Here is a 24962-nt window from a genome sequence, read left to right on the forward strand (position 1 = left end):
ACAAAGGAATCTCCTTGCTGGTTGACAGCCCTGAGCTTCCAGGCACCCCCTCACCTCCTCTGCAGGACCCCCAACTCCAGAGGAAAAGAGACTCCATTCATGCTAAGCTTCATATAGGCCCCAGCTCTGCCAGGGCAGTCATACAAGGCTACTGCGCAGGGCAGGTGGGAGGGGGCTGTCCAGTCTCACAAAGTGTCTTAATAGATACGATGCTTACCTTCCCAGGCTGTTCCTCTGGCTGCTTTGCCTTCCCTGATGTCCCCACCTGTCATGTCACACCCTCCTCGGAGCCCTCTGTCACCTGCCACTCAGGATCCTCTACACCCTCTCCCCCTCTGAGGCCCAGGGGACCTTGGATACTTGGAACAGGAAATTTTGATTAATCAGTGGAGCTCAGGATGACCAAGGAGGTGATTCAAGATGGCATTTTCTGCCCCTTGCAAACCTATTCATAATGATTTTAGCTCTTTCCCTAGCAGCTGAACTTCAATTTCTACGTTCTAAAGAGGTAGTCGTTATTTTTAATGGGGACACCTTGTTATTCCTGTGCACTGGCAAGCTATAGTTTACGTATCAGCTGCTCTTGTGGAAGGACAGTGGGTTGTGTTTGCTGTTACCAAAACTAGTGCTGCTGGGACCATTCCTTTGTGTGTGCGTTTGTGTGCGTATTATATATGTTTTGTGTGTATGTGTAGTTGTGTCTGTTTCTGTGTATTTGTGTAGGTATGCATTTGTGTATATTTGGGTGTATGCAGCTGTGTTTGTGTGTGTGTATTGGGTGCATGTATTTATATGTGTTTTTGTGTTGTATTTTTTGTGTATGTGTGTGCATTGGTGTAGATGTTTCTGTTTATGTTTGTGCATATTATGTATATGTGCTTGTGTATATTTGTGTTTTTGTTTATATGCATTTGTGTATACATATATAAGTATGCATGTATTTGTGTGTTTGTATATCTGTGTGTTTGTGTGGTTATGTGTATATCTTTGTGTCTATGCATTTGCATTTATATATACCTATGTGTGTATTTGTATTTGGTAACTGCTTGTGTATATTTGTATATGTGGGTGTTTATGTTTGTATTTTTTGTGTGCACATGCATTTGTGTGTATATGTATATATTTGTATGTATGCGTCTGTGCTTGTATGTATTTGTGTATGTATATATGTATTTTTAGTTTTGTGTGTATATATGTATGTGTGTATTTGTGTGTGTATGTGTATAGTTTTGTGTGTATGTATGTGTGTATTTGTATCTGCGCATATATGTATTTGTGTGTATGCATGTGTGTGTTTGTATTTTTGTGTGTATATGTGTTTGTATGTGTATATGTGCCTCTGTGTTTGTGTTTTTGTGCATATTTGTATGTGTGCATTTGTGTGCATGTGTTTTGTGTGTATATACATGTATGTGTGCATCTGCATGTGTTTGCATGCTTGTGTTTTGTGCATTTGTATATATATACATGTATGTGTGCATCTGTGTATGTGTATTTTGTATATGTACATTTGTATGCATATACATGTATGCTACATCTGTGTGTGCAGGTGTTTTGTGCATGTACATTTGTGTGTGTATACATGTATGTGTGCATCTGTGTGTGCAGGTGTTTTGTGCATGTACATTTGTATGTCTATACATGTATGTGTGCGTCTGTGTGTGTGCACGTCTCTCTGCTGGATGAGCTCCCAGAAGCAGGGCTGGTCAAGCCGCTTTGTGACATTGGAATGTGATGATTCCCACAGAACACAACTGAAATAGTGGCAGTGTCCTGCCAGGGAGAGAGAGAGACCAGGCCTTGGGCTGGAGGATTTGGGGTCCTTGGTTAATGGGGAGACACACCCAGCTCCTTGCCTCCTCACTAGGTTTACACGTACGCTGCAAGGCTGCAATTCTGTCACCTGACAAGTTGAGCCCTCGCCTGAAATAAACTGTGAGAGAGATGTTTTGACATGTGATGTTTCAAAAAAAGAAGTCAAATTGGGCTTAGGCTGTTTTAAGAATCCCTCCAAGAGGAGCCAAGTTGGGATCAGTGGGAGCAGATTCCATTAAAAGGAGATGCTGGGGAACGTAAAAGAATTATATACTTACATATAATTATACATTTTAAAAATGTACTTTTTATATCACTAGCTGCAAATGTTACAAAATACAAAAAGAGGTAGAATTAAAAAATGTCCTCTCTCCCCGTCCTCTGGTCACGCAGTTCCTCCCCTAGAGACGAGTATGATTGCAGGTTTCTTTGTGTCCTTAGATATTCTGTGCGTTCCAATCTTTCCTTTTCCCCCCTCACACATGGCAGGGTCCCCCACCTGTTGCTTTGCACCTTGCTTTACTCACTAGACAGTGAATCTTAGAGGTCGTTCCATGTCAGTAAACTTATGTCTGCCTCATTCATTTTAACCATTCTTTCTGACAATTAAATAGCGTTCTGCATTATTATAATCATTCTATAATTTAGGTTAAATACATTTTTTTTTTAAACTCCAAATTCTCTTTTCCCTTGACTCATCATAACCTTAGAACTGTAGAGCTAATATTAATGGCAATTCTGGGTTAAAAGGAAAATAAATTTGTCTATCTCCATGAAACAGTGCCACAGTACTTCTAGAATGTTCTGTGCCACTCCCCTCTCCCAGTTTTTTTGGGGATCTTTCTTCTCCCTCAGGATCAATCTCTCCTATTTTGCACCTTAAGTGTATTACACCTGTCACCCCAGTTTCACTGTCAGCCCACTGCACATAGTGTTTTATGAAAAACAATTTAATTATTTTAAAAAGCAACAAGAATTAAATTTTAAGGGCATGTATAAAAGTAGATGGTCCTGTGATATATCAAGAGGGTTTGGGTAAATAGCGTCATTCTCAGACATTAGAGAGAGGGCAGGGAGTCATTTATGGGTTCATTCACTTCATCCATCCATCTGTCCATCCATCTGTCCGTCCGTCAGTCCATCCGTCCATCCTTCCATCCATCCATTTATCATCGCTTGCTTGCTGTCTATTGTGGCTGTCTCTGAACTTGGCACTAGCATTTGAGGGTGAACAGACCCCAGTTCCTGCCTTCAGGGAGCTTACAGTTTGGAGAAGACAGTCAAACAAACGGTAACCACAGCTCAGCCCAGCCCAATAATTTCTATGATGAGGTGAACACAGAGGGTTCTATGGTGATGTTAAAAACCCACCAGGGATGGGGGCAGCCAGGAGGGGCTTCCTGGGGGTGTGGTTACCTGAGCCGCATTTTAGGGACGCATTCCAGACAGAACCCGGGCCGCACTGGCAGCAGCTAACAGACTGGACCGAGGTACCCTTCCTGGGTGGAATTCCAGCAGGTGTTGGCAGAGTGAGGAATCACAGGCCACTGACTTGAAGCCCAGCCACCCGGGTTTGAATGGAGCTCCTCCCTCTCTGTGCCTCAGCCTTCTCATCCAGAAAGTGGGGATAGTAACAGTCCCTGATTCCTTGCATTGTTGGGAGGACTGAATGTAGCAGCCCAGCATGCAGTAAGCGCCCTGTGAGTGTCTGTTGTTGTTACTGTTTAACATCTCAGAGCCTCAGCTCCCTTATCTGTGAAATGGGGTTATCAGTAGTATGTATTGTGGGAATTAAACGTGATGGTCTGCATAAGGAATTTGACATGGTGCCAGGCATGAAGTTGGTGCTTCTTAGGTGTTTGTGGTTGTTACTATTCTGATTGCTGCCTTGCCCACCTCTGACACCCACAGCACAGGCTCTAGGGTGCCCACTGGGCTGCTTGGGTCTGGGGGAACCCTGCCTCTGAGGCTGACAGGAGTCTGGACCTCCCAGCCAGCTGTTGTTTCTGTTTATAGCCTCCAAGGAAGCCCCCACTCAGAGCCTTGTCAGGCACTCCCAGCCGCGAAACCAAATACACCTCCTGCAGACCAACTGCAAACTTGTGTTCCTGTCACTTTGGGTAACGCTTGTCCCGTGGAGACAGCGTGTCTCCGCCACAGCCATCATTTTGCAGCCTGTGCACCACAGTGGATGACTCATCTGCCCTGCAGAGCTGGGTGCCTTCCCCAGGGTGCTCTTGGAGGGAGCAGCTGACCAGCATCAAGTCCAGGGAGATGCTGGGGGATCTGGTGTACGTAGCCACTCTGGTTCTTAGCTGAAAGGCAGAACTGTCAGGCCTCATCAGAACCTGTTAGCACTTTCATGATTTTTTTTTTTGAGACAGAGTCTCACTCTGTCACCAGGCGTCAGGCTGGAGTGCAGTGGCACAATCTCAGCTTGCTGCAACCTCTGCCTCCCAGGTTCAAGCAATTCTCCTGCCTCAGCCTCCCGAGTAGCTGGGACTACAGGCACACACCAACATGCCCAGCTAATTTTTGTATTTTTAGTAGAGATGGGGTTTCACCATGTTGGCCAGGACTGTCTTGATCTCTTGACATCGTGATCCGCCCACCCTGGCCTCCCAAATTGCTGGGATTACAGGCTTGAGCCACCGCGCCCCGCCTGTCATGATGTTTTTTAAAATGATGTGTTTGGGAACTGAACAGTGGACATCAACATGATCATGTGGACTGGCATCTCTTTGGCACTGACCATGTGCCAAGCACGTGCCAGCTCTCCCCAGACATTGACAGAATCCTGCCAACACCCCCAAGCTTCCCATTTTACAGATGGGGAAGTTGAGGCTGGGGAGGTTGGGTTGTAGCTAGCAAGTAGTACACCTGAATTTGCCCCAGTCTGCTCGGTCATAGAGCCCTAGCTAAGAACTGCTAATCCGTCCCACCTCCAACGCATCAGAGCAGCTGGATAGGTTAATTTCATATCTGCAGCCTAAAAGTTGGTGATTTAGGTTGCTAATCAGCAGAGGCTGCTAGCATATCTACAGAATAAGTATAATAACTGGTTTTATTCAAGCCCCAAGGAGTGAGCCCCATTATTTCGTCATTAGTTAGGTGGGTGTACCACCAACAGTGTCAACAGCCTGAGTACATGCTCATTTAAAGGGGAATGAGCCGATCCTTTACGCCAGCGGTCCACGCGGCAGGTTTTGTGAACACTGGACATTAGCCAGCAGTCAGAGATTAGCCATCAGACTGCAGAGAGCCACTGAGACCTCCAGTCCCAGACCATTGACTCACCAAGAGGGTAAACGGAGGCACAGAGAAGCGCAGAGCCTTGCTTGAGGTCATCTAGGGAGTAGAGCCAGAGCTGAGGATGGCACCTGTGCTCATGACAGCGGGTTAGGAGGCACAGCTCAGCCACGTGCACACAGGTGTGCCCCTGCGGGTGGAGCTGCAGAGCTGCGGCCCAGGTGGGCCCATTCTGCCCCCTTGTTCAGAGGCTGCGGCACGCATGCCCCACTCCACCTCCCCGTTGCTCTTCCCCGTGTGTCTCTCTCTGCGCCCACTTCCGTGCTTATCGGTCTTGGCTTGCTCTTGTTTTTTTTTTTTTTTTTGAGACAGAGTTTCGCTCTTGTTACCCAGGCTGGAGTGCAATGGCGCGATCTCGGCTCACCGCAACCTCCGCCTCCTGGGTTCAGGCAATTCTCCTGCCTCAGCGTCCTGAGTAGCTGGGATTACAGGCACGTGCCACCATGCCCAGCTAATTTTTTGTATTTTTAGTAGAGACGGGGTTTCACCATGTTGACCAGGATGGTCTCGAACTCTTGACCTCGTGATCCACCCGCCTCGGCCTCCCACAGTGCTGGGATTACAGGCGTGAGCCACCGCGCCCGGCTTGGCTTGCTCTTGAGGTTCTTACTCCCCATCTCTGCCCTCACTGCTTCTCTCTGCTTTTGTTTGCCTGCCTGTCTCTGCCGCCCTCTCTTCTCCCCTCCCTCCTCTATGCCAGGCTTGCACAAACCCCAGAAATGACCTCAGGGCCTTCATGCCCCACTGAGTGGCGGAGGGGCTGGGGGTCGGTGGCTGCTGTCCCACAGCTTTCCCTGAGAAGTGCCATTCCTCCCTTGACATTGAGCTGGGCAAGACTTGGCTTGTGCTGTAACCAGAGGTGACACAGTGGTCTGCCCAGAAGCCCATCATACATCCCGACTTGTCTCCTAGTTGGGGCCAAAGTCCATGAGGGGGGATGTTGTGCAGGTTTTTGCCGGCAGCTGTGGGAGAGGGTCCTGAGGACTCTGCCTAGCCTGGTACCCATCTAGTTCCTTCTGGTCTGACTCCCGTTCTTCCCCCCTCCTTCCTCCTCTCCCTCCCTTCCTCTCCCAACCCCTTCTTCTATTCCTCCCTTCCTCACTTCCCTTTTCCTTCTTTCTTCCCTCCTTCCCTCCTTCCCTCCTTCCCTCCTCCCTTCTTGCCTTCCTGCCTTCCTATTTATTGAGCACTCACTATGTGCCGGCTGCTGTAACTAAGCACTGAGGATTGTGACATAACACAGTGACCCCCTCAGAGACTGCGTGTGCTGGGAGGGACACACATTCAACGAGTGATACGCATGATTTCTGTCCCCCCCGCTGAGGCCAGGGCTCCGAAGGGGAGGACTCCCGTGTAGACCGTCGGGGGTCAGGGAAGCCCCTAAGAGGAGCTGACATCGGCGTGCCATCTGAAGGATGAATGGGCCTGGGCCAGTGAAAGTGGCATCCTAGGCCGAGCCAACAGCTCGTACAGGCGCCTGTGGCACTATGGGGCCTGTGTGTGTGAGGATCACGTGGCCAGATCAGAGGGGGTGAGGAAGGAGGGTGAGATGAGGACACCAGGAATGAGTGCTGGTCAAGTGGGGACCCCGGCTGTCTCTTCAGAGTGCTGGGAAGGAAGCCGCTGGAGGGATGGGAGCACGTGTGCTGAGGCCGTGCCCGACCTTATGAGAGATGGTGTTGGCAGCTGGGCGTGCAGGGTGGATGTGAGACACATGGGGGACTTGGCCCGTCCTTGACCTCCAGCCCCTCCCCTTCTCCTCTTCCCAGACCCACTGCGACCCCGTCCGTGGATGCACTTAGGGATGGACTGTGGTGACCAGAGCACTGGCCAGGGAGTCAGGACGCTGGGTTTCAGGCCTGGCTGGGCATGTTTCCCATTGCCTGGTCCTCAGTTTTCCCCTCTGTAAAATGGTCATTGAGGACCCAGGAAAGCCCTCGGTGACAAACCAGAGCTAGGAGAATGTGCTGTCTTTGGAGAGCACGAGCTTGGGTGCCAGGCAAACTGAGGTTCAAGTCCCAGTTCCACCCCTTTCAAACCATGTGACCTTGGGCATGCCAGATCGACTCTCTGGGCCTCAGTCTCCTCCTCTGTAAAATGGGTTCCTCGCAGTTCCTACTTCATAGGCTTCTTGGGAGCTTTCCCTGGCGTAATGATTGGCACATTGTCGGCGCTCAGGAGTGTCAACCCTTGCTATTGTTGCTGTTTCTGCCTGGCCATGGTGCTGGTCTGGCCTGGACACAGGATGAGAAGCCGCCTGGGCCCACGGGGGCACTGAGACAGAGCACATGTCCCCCATGCTGGCCCAGGCCCCATGACCACGGTGCTCCCTGCACAGCTGGTGGTATAGAATTGCAGAGGGGGTTGGGACACGCTTCTGGAATCTCTCAGAACTGCCCTGTCAGCTGTGTGCTGCTGAGCACTGCCCTGACTCAGGGTTCTTTCTTAGGCGGATGTGTCAAACGCCCCAAAATACATGCAAGTGTCCTCTTTTCCCTTCTTCCCGTCTCCTGTGTAACTATCTCACCTTTTCTATTTAAGAAGCTCATGGCTACTCACTGCAAAAATACTCTTCTCAGAAACATTTCTCCAGCAAATCTGTATTCCACGGCTGCTCGAAGTGAGGTGGTGTTGTCAGTGCAGGGGCACTGTGATCAGTGAGACAGCCCCTATCCATCAGCGATCAGCAGACTACTGCCTGAAAGCAACATCTAGCCAGCTGCTGCTTTTGTAAATAAAGTTTTATTGGGACACAGTGCACACTCATTCAGCTGTTAGTCTGTGCTGCCTTCACATTGATATTGGCAGAATCAAGTAACTGGAACACAGACATCATGACCCACAAAGCCCAAAATATTTACTCCCTGGCCCTTTATAGAAACAGTTTGCTACACTCTGATGCAGATGGACTAAGAGACTGTTTCTGATTTGTACTTAATTCATGATGTGTACATACACTCCCATTTATGTGTTTGTTTTCACAAAACTGGTGTCACAACACACATTGTTTTGTTACCTTAAACAAATAAACTTTTTTTTGGCCTGGCATGGTGGCTCAGGCCTGTAATGCCAGCACTTTGGGAGGCAGAGGCAGGCAGATCACCGGAGCCCAGGAATTCAGGACCAGCCTGGGCAACATGGTGAAACCTCACTTCTACAAAAAACAGAAAAATTAGCCAGCCATGGTGGCACGTGCCTGTAGTCCCAGCTCCTCAGGGGCTAAGGTCGGAAGATCGCTGAAGTCTGGGAAGTTGAGGCTGCAGTGAGCTGTGACAGTGCCACTGCACTCCAGCCTGGGCGACAGAGCGAGACCCTGTCCCCCCACAAAATTTTTTTTTTTACATTTTCTAGTTGATGGCAAACATCTTTCTGTGGCAGTAAATACTATTTCTGAACATTATTTTCCTTGACTGTATTTACCCGTTGCGCGGATACTGTGTTTCTCCCTTCCCTGCCTTATTGGACATTTACCTTGTCTGTAGTATTTTGCAGTCATAACGAATCCTGCAGGGAGGTGCCCGTGTTCATAGACCTTGGCAGCCGTCTCGGATGGTTTCCTCGAGATAAATTTCTGGAACTCAATGAGTTAAGGATACGCACATTTTAAATTTGGGGACATATGTTGTGGGCTGTTTTAATATATAGCCTTCAGGAGGTGCGTGTTCACCTGGCCTCCCCAAAGCTGAGAAACTGAGGCACTTGTCTTTGCCTGCAAGCCAAGGGCCCAGAGTTTTCACCCTCCAGTGGCTTCGGGGCTCGGCAAACTAGTCCAAGCAAGTGTTTTTTAAACCTGCCTCAAGTCCCTGAGGTTTTTCAGAGTATGGAAACCTACCTCCACTTCTTAGAGCCTCCTGACGCATCATAGAAAAGGTGGGGCAGACAGAATGTTGGGGGCAGGCAGGAGCACTGGGAAAGGAGCCCAGAGCATGGGTTCCAGTCTCCCCAGCCCCACTTCCCACCCGCCAGGAGAACTAACAGCCCATAGCTGTTCCTGTTTCCGGGCCTCCGTTTCCTCATCTGAAAAGGAAGGGCCAACCGAATGGACTCAGAGGGTCCTTCCCGGTCTACGTAACAGGACCCAGTCAACCTCATTTGACATATGATCGAACTGAGGTAGGGATGGAGACCTGGATAAATGAGACCGATTCAGACAGAGCTCTCTTGCTGGCTTTGAATTCATCATGTGTATTTTCAGAGTATCTTGTAGATTATCCACCTGCCTGCAGTCACTAAGGGTGTTTTCCACAGCAGCCCGTGCAGCCAAACGGAGGTGGAAGAACCTCCGGCCTTAAAGCTGATAAAACAATCCAACTTTTAGAAAGTAAATTGCAGGGCCGGGCGCGGTGGCTCACGCCTGTAATCCCAGCACTTGGGAGGCCGAGGTGGGTGGATCACTTGAGGTCAGGAGTTCGAGACCAGCCTGGTCTACACAGTGAAACCCTGTCTCTACTAAAAAATGCAAAAAAAAAAAAAATTAGCTGGATTTGGTGGCGGGTGCCTATAATCCCTGCTACTCGGGAGGCTGAGGCAGGAGAATCGCTTGAACCCGGGAGGCAGAAGTTGCAGTGAGCTGAGATGGTGCCACAGTACTCCAGGCTGGGTGACAGACACGAGCAAAACTTCATCTAAAAAAAAAAGAAGAAAGTGAGTTGCAGGCCTTTGTGTGTGTGCGTGTGTGTGTGTGTGTGTGTGTGTGTGTGTGCGTGTGGTTGATCTTGAGGCCTCGTAGCTCTGGGAGCTAAGCTCAAGTCCCGCCAAGGTCTGGTAGAATGATGAGGCGTGACTAACTTGGAACACACACAAGGTTACAAGGACAGTCACTAGAGAAAGTGCTGATTAACAGCTTGCCTCCTTAAACTGCATTTACAAGGTGAATTCCCTTAGATAACCCCCCTCCCTGCGTGACTCCAAATCTGAGGGTCTGTGTTAAAGAATAGAGAATGCAGTTATAGTCACCATAACATTGAGACACGGAGAAGTAGCTTGTCCAGGGTCATGTGGCAACTGTGTGGTGGTCCCTGGTTTCAAGTCCAGGTATTCTGGCTCCAGAGACAGCTTGTCCGGGGAAGCCTGCTGAGAAACGGGTAAATGATCATTATGATATTGTGGAAACTTCTATAGCAGTGCTGTTCACTAGAGCTTTCTACAGTGATAGGAATGTGTTCTCCATGCTGTTCAATAAGGTGGGAGCCTGTGGAGCCCTTGAAATATGGCGAATGCCACAGGGGAACTGAATTCTTAGTCTTATTTAATGTCAATTAATATAAATTAAATTTAAATAGCCATAAGTGGCTAGTGGCTACTCTATTAGATGGCATAGATGTAAAGACCTGAGGTCTGGGGGACGACAGGAGCCTGGGGCCTTCTGAGCCAGCCTTTCGGGGGAAGATGGTGGGAGAATTCAGGGGAGGCTTCCTGGAGGAAGAGCCATCAAAGTTGAAATCTGAATGATAACTCAGAGGTGGTGGCTGCTCCACTGGGTCTGGAGGTGAGAGAGAGGAATGTGAGGGGAGGAAAATGGGGCTGGAGGAGTCAGTGGGAGGGACTGGGGGGTGAGAGGAGGGGTACCGGAGGGGGAAGGAGCTGCAGAACCCACCAGGCCCTGCACCCCTGCAGGTCCCGCAGGTCCTAACCCTAACCCTGACCTTTACCCGAGGGACATGGGGAGCTGCGGAAGGGCTTTGAGCAGGGACCCTTGCAGTTTTGGAAAGTAGAATCAGAAGATATACAGGGTGAGGGATGCCAGGGGACCCCCCTCGGAAGCTGCCACGGGGGGCGAACAGAGAGCTGGCTGTAGCTGTATGGAATGTTCTGGAAGGAGATTTCGAAGGACTGAGGATCGATGCAGTATGGCAGTGAGGCGAGAGCAGAGGCAGGGACGCTGCCCTCAGGAACCCTCAGCCTGGCATTAAGCAGTGGAGGGAGAAACCCATCCATCCCTGCCTGTTGGAGAGTTCAGATCCCTGAGCCTGAATCCCAAACCTCTGTGGGGAGGACAGAGATGGGAGTATAAAGGGAAGCCACCATGTTTTGGTTGGACACCATTTATCCACAGGGACATCCACAAGAGTCCTGGAAATAGCCCCCCGCCTCCTGCCCTGACTTCACCCTCAGCAACGGACCTGACCTTTTGGTTTCCAGAGGCCCCTGCAAACCCCTTCTCCCACCACTCAGCACCGAGGGGGGATCCCCATCTCTCAAGAATTTTAAGAACTCTTTGCCAAGGCTCCATTCCCCTGCCTGACTCGAAAGAGGGCCTGAAAATTGCTCCAATCATGACGGCTCCCTTCTCCTGGGCACCTGTTCATGTGCCAGGCACTGAGCTTAACACTTTCCAGGGATTATCTCTTGATAGCTCAAAGCAGTCCTCGTTTTTCCAGTGTGAAAACTGAAGGTTGGATGGGTGGAGTCACCTGGCCAGGCCGCACAGCTGGGCAGAGCAGAGACAGCAAGCCCTGCCCCGCTGTCCCCACCCTAGCTGTAAGCCGTCCCCAAGCTGTCACTCCTCTGCCTCCCACTGAGCTTAGCACACCCAGGCACAAGCCCAGCATCCCCCCTGCAGCCTCGGGAAAACAAGCTGCTTGGGACAACGACGTCTTGTCCTCCACCAGAAACAACCCCTAAGTCCCCAGCGTCTGACCTCCGAAGGGGATTCAGTTAGGGAATGGCCAATTCTGTCACATCTTTGGAAACAGTAAGCAGCTGGGAGTGGGCTTGGACGACCACTGCCAGCCCCGCATCCAGGGGAGAATCCCATCAAGGGTGCTGTGCCTCTGAGTAAGTCAGATGACCTTGCAAGGCAAACACATAACACTTGTCCCCAGCGGGACTGACTGCATACCTACAGCGCGCTAACAGCTGTCCCATGTGCTGTCTGTGGACTTGGAGGTCAGGCAGCCTCTTCCAAAGCTGGCTTCTCATCTGGATCCCAAAGCCCTTGGGCCTGGTGACTCTGCCTAGGAGTTTCTCTGACGGGAATGATCGCAGAGATGAGTTGATTTAGCCTCAGGGATGTTCGTCATGTTATTGATTATAGTGGTGAAGAAAATCCTCGGCAGCCGAAAGTCCCAGCTCTTGGGGACTGTGAATTGGAAAATGCTGCATCTGAAAAGGGAAATATTCTTCGCCAGTACGATGGTGATGTAGGTGACTTGACTCTGAGAAAATTCTGGGCAGGACTGTGATGGGACACAGTCTCTGGGTGATGAGTTCTTTTAACATGTGTTCTTTGTCACTTTCTGTAATTCCTAAATGTTGTACCACGAGCAAGATGTCAGGTTGTAACTAGAAACAGAAGAGCTCCTACAGACGGAAGAATGCAGAGTGGACGGCAGCTGTCATTCGGGTCTGTGCTGTAGCTTTTAGCAGGGGTGACTGGGGGATTTATTCTGAACCCCCGCCCTTGTATACACCTCATTCGCAGTGTTCCCACGAACATCAGGGGTACAGGAGTATCTCCAAAAGGCTAGAGAAAGAGAATGGGAAGAAGGTGACCCTTTATGGGATATTTCCTGAGTGCTGGGCCCTGTTCTAGGAGCTGTCACGTTTGCGTCTATGCCATGGGGTGACCATTATTTTCTCATTGAATTCTTATAACTTCTCTGCACCTCGGAGAGGGAAGCGAGAGCCCGGAGGCCACAGAGCAGGCTTTCCCCAGGCACGCACTCATTCTGCCTGTGGTTCCAGAGAACCTGAGGAGAGGCTGGCTCCCCTGGAGGAAGGATGCTGAGGAACAGTCAGGCCACCTCCACTAAGTAAGCACCTACTGTGTGCCAGGCAGGATCCAAGAAGGGGGCAGAAACAAGGGCACATCCCAGTCTTAAAGGGCACATCTGATGAGTTGCAGAATCCTGGAGCCTGTGTCTGTGCTGTGACCCTGTAACCTCCCATGCCCAGTTCCCCAGTGCCTAACATGTAGTAGGTGCTCAGTAAATATCTGTTGCTTAAATAACTTATGTGTCACATTCTGCCTGGTACAATTGATTCGTCATCCAGGGTATACAGTGGTGGCTCATGCCTATAATCCCAGCACTTTGGAAGGGTGAGGCTGGGGGTGGATCACCCGAGGTCAGGAGTTCGAGACCAGCCTGGCCAGTGTGGCAAAACCCCGTCTCCACTAAAAATGCAAACAAATTAGCCAGGCATGGTGGTGTGTGCCTGTAATCCCAGCTACTCAGGAGGCTGAGGCAAGAAAATTGCTTGAACTCGGGGGGTGGAGGTTGCAGGGAGCTGAGATTGCGCCACTGCACTCCAGCCTGGGAGACAGCGGGACTCCACCTCAAAAACAAAAACAAAAGTTTAGGGAGGGGATATCACCGTGGGTTGCAATAGCTTTGGATAAGAAAGATGGATAGGAAGATGGGAAGGCACGGACAAAGCTGCAGAGGCCAGGAGTGTGTGAGACTTGTGTGGGATACGGTGTGTAGTAAGCCAGAGAGCGGGACAGAGAGTTTATTTGGAGCAAGCGTGGGGGATGGGATCAGAAAGGAAATGTCGGGGCTTGCTTGCAAGGGGCCTTTCTGCAGGAGGACAGTCGGGAGCGCTGGAAGGTTTCTGAGCAGGAGAGGATCGGAAGCATATTCTAGGAGAATGTGCCGCCTGCCCTCCCATGGCACAGATGAGCCCCGTGTGGATTTCTGGGCCAGTTGCACACCCTAACCCCCATCTCCAAATTCCTCACCAAAAGACAGCAACTGAGGCCAGGCATGGTGGCTTACGCCGGTAATTGCAACACTTTGAGAGGCCGAGGCAGAGGGTTTCTTGAGCCCAGGAGTTTAAGACCAGCTTGGGCAACGTGGCAAGACCCCATCTCTACAAAAAAAAATTTTTTTTTAAATAGCTAGGTGTGGTAGTGTACATGTTTGCTCCCAGCTGCTTGGGAATCTCAGGCAGGAGGATCACTTGAACTCTGGAGGCCAAGGCTGTGGTGAGCTGTGATTGCACCACTGCACTCCAGCCTAGGTGACAGAGTGAAGACCCTGTCTCAAAACAAAACAAAAAGTCGGTGACTGAGCGCATCATTCAAAGCTCAGGCAGCCAAGGCCATCTGAATCATCAGTGTGCCGACGGCCAGTCCTGGATTGGACATCGCTTTTGTCATGAGCGCTCCAGCTTCTCCCCATTCAACAAAGCACAAGCCTAATGGCAGCCATCAGTGGCCACATCACAGGGAATGGCCTTTTACTTTGCCAAGCAGACAAATGAAGGAAGATAGCGGTTCGGGCGTTTAATGGGGATTGATGGCCTGTCCTCTGTGTGCCAGGCACTTGGCTTGGCCCCATGGTCAGTTCTGTGCTAATCAGCGCCCTTGCTCTCTGCCTGCTCACTCTGAGGACTCAGGCCAAGGGCCGAGACCTGCCCTGCCTTCCCCCTCCAAGGACCCAGGCCGAGGGCCGAGACCTGCCCTGCCTTTCCCCTCCAAGGACCCGGGCCGAGGGCCGAGACCCAAAACAGACCAGGCAGCAACAGCCCGAAGGACTGATGTGGCCTGAAGTGCAGTGGTTTGGACCTGGGGGTTGAATTCCACTTCACCGGCTGTTGACTGGCGATTTGATTTGGGGCATGTAATTTCATGCTTCTAAAGATGGGGATCGTACTAAGATCCACCCCATGGGATTGTTGAGGGACTGGAGTTCAGCCAGGTGATCTCATGTCCAGAGCTCAGCCCAATGCCTGTCCCAAGTTCGGTGCCGCACGGATGCTGTGTCTGGTGATGCGGGTGGGAAACACCGTGGTGGTAAGAGCCTGGCCAGGCGGGGGCATGGAGGTGCCCTAGCCAGATCCATGAGTTGGGTAACACTGAAGGTGGAGAGAAGTGTGGCCAGCCTGTAATGTGTGGAGGAGACAGGGCCATTGAGGAGGGGCCAGGAGATGCCCTGCAGGGCTCTCCATGCCAGATGGGGTGACCACTTCATCCCAGTGTGCTCACTTTTAGCCCTGAAAGTCCCACATCCTGTGATATCTTGGACAAACCAGGACGATTCATCACCTTAGTGCCCAGCCAAGATGTCTGGCCCCACTTAGGAGGGCAGCGGGGAGCTGGGATGGGTTTGAGCTGGGGGCCATGCCTCGTGATCTGTGTGTCAGCCGGGACGGGGGTTCTGGGCACTTTTCCTGGTAGAAATCTCACCTCTGGCTTGTCTTTGCAGGACCAGCTGAAGCAGTGTTTCTCCCGGAGGCCCGCTGAAGCCAAGGACACTGATACCCTCGTGCACGAAGCCGACAGCCAGTATGGGACGTGGACAGAGCAGCGCCAGAGCGGGGAGAGGTGTGACGCGTGCGGCGGGATGCCGGCCGCCAGGGGGCGTCTGGGCTGGAGCTGCTGCAGCCCACCCGCCACCTGATTTCTATGTTGCTAAAACCGCCGATCTGTAATTATCAGAGGATATTCTTGTTTTAAAAAAGAAATTTAGGAAGTACAAAAAAAAATAATAAAGATGATGGGCTGAGCTATTTAGGAAGTACAAAAAATAATAAGATGATGGGCGGTGGCTCACGCCTGTAATCCCAGCACTTTGGGAGGTCGAGGCAGGTGGATTGCCTGAGCTCAGGAGTTCAAGACCAGCCTGGGCAACATAGTGAAACCCCATCTCTACTAAAATAGAAAAAATTAGCTGGGCATGGTGGCATGCACCTGTAATCCCAGCTACTCGGGAGACTGAAGCAGGAGAATTGCTTGAACCTGGGAGGTGGAGGTTGCAGTGAGCCAAGATTGTGCCACTGCACTCCACCCTGGGTGACAGAACGAGACTCTGTCTCCACCAAAAAAAAAAAAGATTATGGGTCAGGCTCAGTAGCTCATGCCTGTAGTCCCGCATTTTAAGAACCCCAGTGGGAAGATCACTTGAGGCCAGGAGTTTGAGACCAGCCTGACTAACATGGCGAAACTCTGTCTCTACTAAAGATACAAAAAAAAATTAGCCGGGTGTGGTGGTAAGTACCTATGATCCCAGCTGCTTGAGAGGTTGAGGTACGAGAATCGCTTGAACCTGGGAGGCAGAGGCTGCAGTGAGCCGAGATCGTGCCAAGGCACTCACTCCAGGCTGTGTGACAGAGAGAGACCCTGCCTCAAAAAAAAAAAAAAAAGAAAAAGATAATGATACATGAAATATCCAAGATAGGCAAACCTCATAGAGACATAAAACAGATCAGGTGCTGGGGGTAGGGGAGTTGGGGAGTGACGGGTCCATAGGCACCTGAAGGGTTTGTTCTGGGGTGATGGAAGTGTCTAAGATGACAGTGGTGATGACCAGTGGCAAATTGTATTTTACCATGGTGATAAAAATTACGATAAAGTCACCGATATTGAAGTTGGGTGGAGGCTGATGGAACTGAAAATAGATAAGAAAAAGTAAAAAGAAAGCAAAGGTTTTTGCAGTACCTGGGAAAGCCGTTTTTCCCACTGACCCATGAAATGTGTGTTTAGTTGCAAGCATACTTAAATTTCTCTAGAATGCTCCTGCAAGAGCACTGGACTGAGAGTCTGGAAACCCAGGTCTTGTTTTTGCACGTGTCACTGTGTGACCCTAGGAGCCCCTTCTATCTCTTGGGGTCTCCCTTCCCCAGCTCTGACCTTGGGACCTGTAGGACCTGGAGCTTGGACTTGGGCGCACCCCGTGGGTGGGCGCCCCCTGCTGTCCCGCAGAGGCACTGCAGCTTCTCCTCCTTGGGCCACCCCAGGAGCATGACGCTTCCAGCTTTGAACAGTGGTGCCGTCTGCTGTCTCTAGGTGATATTACCCTCATCCCGTGTGGATTTGCCTCAGTCCACCCTACAACCCTAACATCCTTTATATGACTAGTAATAAAATCATCCCAGAGCTGACAGAAAGTATAGTCAAACGCCAGCACACCTATAGACAGTTCTGCTCAAGGGAGCAGCCTGGTGGTCTTCCACAGTAGGTCCACCTGTCAGGTGTGCCCACCTGCCCTTTCTCAAAGTAAGGGTTTCCCATGACCTGGAAGCTTTGCTAGGCTCTTGGCTTAGGTGTCTTTTTAAATATGTGGGCGGAGCAGGGCAGCAGGTTGTTAATGACCTAAATTATTTGTAAATTTTCTGTCTCGTGTGGTTCCAATCACCCAAGTGATACCTGACTATATTATCATAGGAAGAGAGTTCAGAAGTGGGAGAGAGCCAGGGACTTGGACACTGGAGTGGAACTGCCTGGGCTTAATCCCAGTTCTGCTGCTTGGGGCAAGCTAATTTATGTCTCTGTGCCTCAGTTTCCTCACCTTTAACAAGGTGAATATTTAAGCTCATGAGGCCAATTATATTAGTCTGTTTTCACACTGCTATAAAGAACTACCTGTGACTAGGTAATTTTTAAAGGAAAAAAGATTTAATTGACTCACAGATCCACAAGGATGGAGAAGCCTCAGGAAACTTACAATTGTGGCAGAAGGTGAAGGGGAAACCAGGAACGTCTTACATGGCAGCAGGAGAGAGAGAAGGGGAAAGTGCCACACGCTTTTAAACCGTCAGATCTCATGAGAACTGAGTATCACAAGAACAGCAAGGAGGACATCCACCCCCGTGATCCAATCACCTCCCCCCACCAGGCCCCTCCTCCAGTTTGACATGAGATTTAGATGGGCACACAAGTCCAAACCATGTCACCAATCCTAACGCATACGATTGTGGCAGTTACAGGATAATCCTCATAGGACTGTGGGAGAGGATTAAATGACACGTTTTTTAGCGCAATGTCTGGCACATAGGAAGTGCTCAGTATGTTTTTATTGAATGAATGAACGAGAGAATGAAGTAATGCAGATCCCACCACCTTCTCTCTTGGTTAACTGTTGATAATGTGATCTACATCAGCACTGCCCAACAGAAATACAACATGATGATTTGATTCTTTTTTTTTTTTTTTTTTTTTTTTTGAGACGGAGTTTTACTCTTGTTACCCAGGCTGGAGTGCAATGGCGTGATCTCGGCTCACCACAACCTCCGCCTCCTGGGTTCAGGCAATTCTCCTGCCTCAGCATACCGAGTAGCTGGGATTACAGGCACGCGCCACCATGCCCAGCTCATTTTATGTATTTTTAGTAGAGACGGAATTTCACCATGTTGACCAGGATGGTCTCCATCCCTTGACCTGGTGATCCACCCGCCTCGGCCTCCCAAAGTGCTGGGATTACAGGCGTGAGCCACCGCGCCTGGCGATGATTTGATTCTTATGTAATATATCCATGTATCGAAACACACTCTATACCCCAGAATCATGTATAATTACTATGTAGCAATTATAAATAAAAAAGAATTACAGTGTGAGCTGCAAAGCAAGACATATATGTAATTTAAAATGTCCTGCTAGCTACACCAAAAGAATTTTTAAAAAGTGAAATTATCTTCAAGAATATATTTTATCAAAACCAACGGATCCAAAATACTATCATTTCCACATGTAATTAACATGAGAAGTTATTAACAAGACAGTTTACATTCTTTCTTTCCATTCAAAGTATTGGAAATACAGTGTATAAGATACTCATGGCATATCTCAGCTCTGTCACTTGTCCCATTGCAAGGACCTGACAGCCAGCTGCGATAAACAGCTCCCCATCCAGGACAGCGCAGGGTTAGAGGGTCTGGAGTGGCCCAGGACTGACTCCTCCCATTCTGTACCTAGGAAGCACCTTAAGCAGCACCTCACTGGCATATCTTGTGCTGCTTCCAAAGAGGGTCTTCTGCTGGGATGCTGTGTCTATTGTTACCGGGTCAAGCACACTCCAAGCTATGCCGTCTGTGGCATCCTTCGCTTGAAAGCCTGTTCTCTGAAACGTTCTCCACAACCATGTCTCCCTTCATTCCCTTTTTTGCAGCTTGGCCACTGAGTCCCCAGATAGCAGTGCCACATCAACCAGGAAACAGCCCCCCAGCAGCCGCTTGTCCTCCCTGTCCTCCCAAACGGAGCCCACCTCGGCCGGGGACCAGTATGACTGCTCCAGGGAGCAGCGGAGCACCAGCGTGGACCGCTCCAGCACCGACCTGGAATCCACCGACGGGATGGAGGGGCTGCCCCCACCGGATGCCTGCCCTTCAAAGAGAGTGGATGACTTCTCTTTCATTGATGTAAGTCGGTAGCCAGGAGCATGTGGCTGTGTTGGAAGTAGTCATTTCTTAAACGGAAATGCAGGGCCGGGCGTGGTGGCTCAAGCCTGTAATCCCAGCACTGTGGGAGGCTGAGGCGGGTGGATCACGAGGTCAAGAGATTGAGACCATCCTGGTCAACATGGTGAAACCCCGTCTCTACTAAAACTACAAAAAATTAGCTGGGCATGGTGGTACATGCCTGTAATCCCAACGACTCAGGAGGCTGAGGCAGGAGAATTGCCTGAACCCGGGAGGCGGAGGTTGCGGTGAGCCGAGATCGCGCCATTGCACTCCAGCCTGGGTAACAAGAGCGAAACTCCGTCTCAAAAAAAAAAAAAAAAAAAAAACGGAAATGCCAGCCTCTCTCTGTGAATTGCTACTTCAGGTGTAGGATCTGTATGCCAGGGACCCTTGCAGCGGGTACAGAGGGCACTGTCTTTGAAAGGGAATCACTTGTGCATATATCTTGGACCTGCCATACCCCTGCTATGTGTCTTGGGGCAAATGTCTTCACCTCTCTGAAGACCCCTTATCCGCTTGTCACCAGCACCGTCAGCTCCACAGCCTCAAATACGATTGTGTGTGTTCAAGTTAAAACTGATCTAAGCCCTCGCCTGCCAGCTAAGCAGGGAGTCTGACCACTTACCCCTGGGAGGTCGTCCTGAGGTTTCTAGCTCCAAGCATGAAGAGGCTGGAGTATACTCAGAATGGCTCTGCTGAACGTTCCCACTGAGGTCTTGCTTGGTAGAACAGTGTCCCTGGTACCAGGGGATCCGGCTGTCTCTATCGTGACTATTCCAGGACAGAATGCCCCCTCAGGCCTGGGTACCTCTCGTGAGGGTCCCAGGGGACAGCCCCTAGAACTCAGCTCTTTCAGGTCCCAAGCACAGCCAGGATGTCAGCTGTCCCCGCGTAGCAGGTCAGACAGCCTCCTGCTCTAGCACTTTCCACACCAGAACGTACCCTCTTTTCTCCTGGGGTCCCACCTCCAGGGGTCAGGCAGGTCTTCCTTTTCAACCCTTGAAACCCAGGGGTGGTGTCGTTATTCTCCTCCCCTGACAGCAGGGCTACCTGCCCACTCTCTAGGGGATGGAACGTCCATGAAACCTGAAAGGGACCCTCTCTCCTGGCCGTAAAGCCTCCTAGCTACACACTTGGGCATGGCTACCCACATCTCCCCAGAGGAAGAACACCACTGCTTTAGAAAAACAGCTTGCTCTAGGGCTTCAAAGGGGATTCACCTTCAGTGTATGGCCAGGGTCTCTTGCCGGCACCTCTAGATCAGCGCAGAGACAGAGAGAGACACAAGGTCAGCCTTGATTGGAGAACATCATTATATAAATATGGCTATGGCTGTGCCCACCCCTCTGGGTGTCATCAGGACTTAGCTGAGTGTTGTATTCAGTTATTCACTCAACAGACATTTATCGAGACCTTGCTATGTGCCTTTCATGCCAGCACCCTGTCACAACATCATGAACTTTCCTTCTAGAACATACTAAGTGGTCCCTTCTCGATGTCTGTTGTACACAACAGTCCCTGGGTGTTGACCACTGGCCCAGGCACCTGCTAATGACCCCAGAGGCAAAACTGTCTGCCCATTTTGCAAATTGGCAAATTGAAGTGGCCATGGAGTGACTCTAAATGCTGGTGTCCCTAAGCATAGGCCTAACAAGGTTTGAAATTATACTGAGGTTTATGTGTGATGCCCACCACAATCCGGGTCTCCTGTGCGGATGCTGAGGTTTGTGTATGGTGCAGATTTAGGTCTCCCGTGGGGACATTTGGAGCAGAATAGGGAGGCAGAGGTGGGGCACTAAGGAATCCAGTCTCCGTAGCAGGCTGAGGATGCAAGGCGGCACCGTCTCCGCCTCCGAGCCAGCCCCCCTGTCAGAGTGACTCTGTCCTGCTCTCTCAGAGTCTGCACACCTGGCTCTGTTGAGTAGTCAGAGAAGCACCTGCCTCTAGGTGCAGCAGGCACTCTCCGATTTTCGTCCCTCCCTGTCTTTTCACTGGTACCATGCAGGTCCCCTCACAAGACGCCAGTGTGGCTGGTTTGGGAAGTAGATGTGCAGATATCAGCTCCCTCCACCGTCCCTAGTGGGGCGTTTGCCACTTACCATCTTTGGGAAATGATCCATTGAAACTAGCCTGTTATCACTGACTTAAAAGGCCTTGGGTGATGGAATTTCTCCAAAGTGGACCTAAGCGGAATAAACCAACATTTCATGTAAGAACGCGAGCTTGCCAGAAAGAGCTCTTGGCTGTGAGCCCTGGTCAGGCGCTGTCTGAAACAAGGGCTTTCCACACCTGAGCTCAGGGAGTTCTCTCGGCCACTGTAGGAAGGAGATGCTCTGATTACCTCCTTTTTATAAACAGGGACACCTAAACTCAGAGCAGTGAAGCTCATTGCCCAAGGTTGTAGGAGTTCAGTCAAGGGAGTGGGAAATTGTAGGAAAAGGGCACAGACCTTGGAAGGCTGGGAGGTTCTTGTGAAAACCTCGGAATAGGATTTGGCTGAAGGCAGCCAGATTCTCTTATCTAGTGCTTGAAAGCCCAGACCCCTAGCCTACTCCTTCACTTAATATCTGTATCTAAGTGCATTTGTTCATAAATCACTAAGTCGAAGTCTGTAAGTCAGACCCGACACAAGGTCACACAGCCAGGATTCAAACCCAGAAGGGTTTGAACCAGAGCTCTGAGCACTTCACCGCTGTCTCCCAGGAGACTTCTGAGCTAGGCACTTCCCATCTCCTTACGGGGGCCCACCCATATGGTCTGCCCTCCCCACCCTTTCACTGGGGACAGTAGTGACTTGGTAGCCCTCACCGACCCCCCCCCCACCTGTCACAGCTCAGAGTGTGAGTCTTCAGGGAGGCCTGTAAATGGATGTCTGATGTTTAGTAAGCTGTCCCCTCCCTTCCCACCTGCACCCTAGGTTATGTGAGTAAAAGGGGAATTGCATGGAGAACCTCTCCGCCCAGGGACTCTGTGTGAATATGGTTGACAGAAGGATTTAGTTAGATGTTGAATCCAGCATTCATTCAACAAACAAACATTTATTGAGCTCCTGCTGTATACTGATCATTGGTGTAAGTTACACGCTTGTGTGGTGGATGTCCCTGGGAGGGAAAAGGCGTTAGTATTATGTGTCTACTGCGTGCCTGGCAGCCAGGCGAGCACTGTACTAGGGCACTCAAGGTCCGTTGTTCCACCTGGCTCTTGTCATCAGCCTATGGGGTATGTCTTATGGGGAAATTTAGGCTTTGTGTGTTAGGTTTCTATTAAAATGTGGAAGCACTGGCCTAGATACCATCTAAGTAGCCTCTCATCTATCAGTGAAGCTGTGTACACCACCCCTGCCAGGGTGGTACCCTCCATTGATGGTTCCCTTGCCTCTCATCTATCAGTGAAGCTGTGTACACCACCCCTGCCAGGGCGGTGCCCTCCATTGATGGTTCCCTTGCTTTTTTTCCTTTTCCTCCCTGTTGCCCCGAAAGCAAACCTCAGTCCTTGACTCAAGTGCCCTCAAGACCCGGGTGCAGCTCAGCAAGAGAAGCCGCCGCCGGGCCCCCATCTCCCACTCCCTCCGGCGCAGCCGATTCAGTGAGTCTGAGAGCCGATCGCCTTTGGAGGATGAGACTGACAACATGTGGATGTTCAAAGACTCAACAGGTACGCTCATGCCTTCCCGCCTCCTCAGATAGCTCACTGAACAGCAGGAAGGATTTAGACTAAGCCCTAGGAAAAAATTCTTGACTTGGAAGGCTGTATATCATTAGAACACAATTACACAGGAAACTGATTCCTTGTTATGCAGAACTTATCAGAAACTAGGTACAAAAGTGTTTTGGAGATTAATATGTTAATTGAGGCTCTTTGAGCTACAAGAGACAGAGACACAACTTACTAACGTTTTACTATTTCTACTTTTATTTTTATTAAATTCACCCCGTACTCTCTTTAGGTTTGCTCGCTGGTCCCTGAGTTGAAAGATCAGTTCATTTATTACCCATCTTTTCTGTTTTCTAATGTATCATTTAAGGCTATACATTTTCCTCTGAGGACTGCTTTGGCTGCATACCATATAAAGCCTGAGCTGAATTTTGAAGAATGGATAATAATTAGGTAACGTTATTCTAGGCAGAAGTATCTACAAGATCAAAGGGAGAGAGGTGTGGAAAGAACGTTCCGTGTGTGGCAAGAGCATCTCTAAGCAGGTTGCTTAAGCTGTGAATTACAGGAATCATGCTGGAAAGGTAGGCAGGGGCCAGATCATGGAGATCCCTGATGCTTTGCTAAGGAGTTAGATTTCATCTGTAGATGGAGAGTCAGGAAAGACTTTTAAGAAGAAACAAAATTTCTTCTTGCAGTGGAAACTGGAGCAGCTGACCTTCCCACTTTATCCAGACACAGCCTTTAGTCCTCACAAACATCTTGTAGGTGCCCTTGTTCATTTGTGATTTGCCCATGGCAAACATTAGGATGTCAGACCAGGCTCTGATCTGAGTGAGAGGCGTAGCTTCTGAGCAGATACTTTAAACAAACACTTGGAGAGTCCTCTCTCCTGCCCCATCCCATATCTGTCTGTCATTAAAGGAAATGTTTAAGTGCCTTGGGTGAGACTTCTCTGCACACTGTTTTGGTTTTCTGAGCCGAGCTCCATTAAGCCACCTGGAGCAAATGAAGACCGTAGTAGGGGCGAAAGCACACAGATGCCCACAGCTGGAATGTGGCAGCGGCAGCCCTGGCTCCCATTAGCCTTGAGGAGCCGGCCAGCAGCTGGCTGGAAAAGGCAGGGTCTGTGTTTTCTGAGCATACCTCAGGTTCCTGGGTGGCCCAAGGGCTCCAGAGCACCGGGTCTCGCCTTGTCTATCCCACACCATCCTCCAGTTCTCAGTGTCCATGCCAGCGTCCAGATCTCAGGGAGGTAGAAGTTCCTCCCATATCACTCCTGGCAGAGTGGACCCGCAGCCCATCACCCAAAAGCTTGAGTGATCAGCCCAGCCTTAAGCACAGGGCTGGGGTTAAGTCCCAGAAAGGGGAGCCAGGGTCAAGGAAAGTGGCTTTTCCTGGTCCACCTTTGGGCCCCGTTTCCACAGGACACACAAAGCTCTCCATGTTCTCCTCTGAGAGCATAACCTCAGTGCATTGTTGGCTGAAAGCATTTCCATCTACTTTCCTGCCTCTGCCAAAGATTTCCTTCTATTTCCCTGACTTGGAATGAGCCAGGGGCCCAGGAGATGGGTCTGCCTGAGCCCGCCCCCCCCCGCCCCCACCAAGAGAAAACCTGCTCTACCTGTCATCAGTATCTTCTGGCAAGAAGCAGAGTTGTGAGAAGAGAGAGCGTGAAAGCAGGCACCTGGATTGTCCTTATCTGTAAAATGTGCCGTAGTATCTTCTGTGCAGGTCTGATGTGAGCATTGCATGAGATCCTATGTGCAAATCATCTGGCACTTAGACGTCAGCACGTGGCAGCTGCCAATCACTTCAGTGCCCTTTTCTTTGCAACAGAAGAGAAATCACCCAGGAAGGAAGACTCAGATGAGGAGGAGACGCCATCCAAGGCTGAGAGGACCCCCGTCGGCCATCCTCAGAGGATGCCCGCGTTTCCAGGCATGGATCCGGCAGTGCTGAAGGTACCAGACCTCTCACCGAGAGCCACCTTGGGCGTGCTCCTCAACCTTATCATCATAAAGAACAGACCCCTCCCTCCCTCCCTTTCTTTCCCTCCCTCCCTC

General features: G+C 50.3%; 1 protein-coding gene across 3 annotated transcripts in view; it reads left to right on the forward strand.

Annotated features, from left to right (window-relative positions):
- KIAA1671 (KIAA1671 ortholog) overlaps positions 1–24962 on the forward strand; it is a 252820-nt gene that overhangs the window by 212693 nt on the left and 15165 nt on the right. For all 3 annotated transcript variants that reach the window (XM_032256690.1, XM_032256691.1, XM_032256692.1), the window contains 4 exons: positions 15273–15391; positions 18951–19200; positions 22722–22896; positions 24736–24860. In XM_032256690.1, the coding sequence (XP_032112581.1) occupies positions 15273–15391; positions 18951–19200; positions 22722–22896; positions 24736–24860 (669 nt within the window). The remainder of the gene's footprint in view (positions 1–15272; positions 15392–18950; positions 19201–22721; positions 22897–24735; positions 24861–24962) is intronic.

Source organism: Sapajus apella, unplaced genomic scaffold (assembly GCF_009761245.1).
Source record: "Sapajus apella isolate SASKATOON/1434 unplaced genomic scaffold, GSC_monkey_1.0 scaffold95, whole genome shotgun sequence".
NCBI lineage: Eukaryota > Metazoa > Chordata > Mammalia > Primates > Cebidae > Sapajus > Sapajus apella.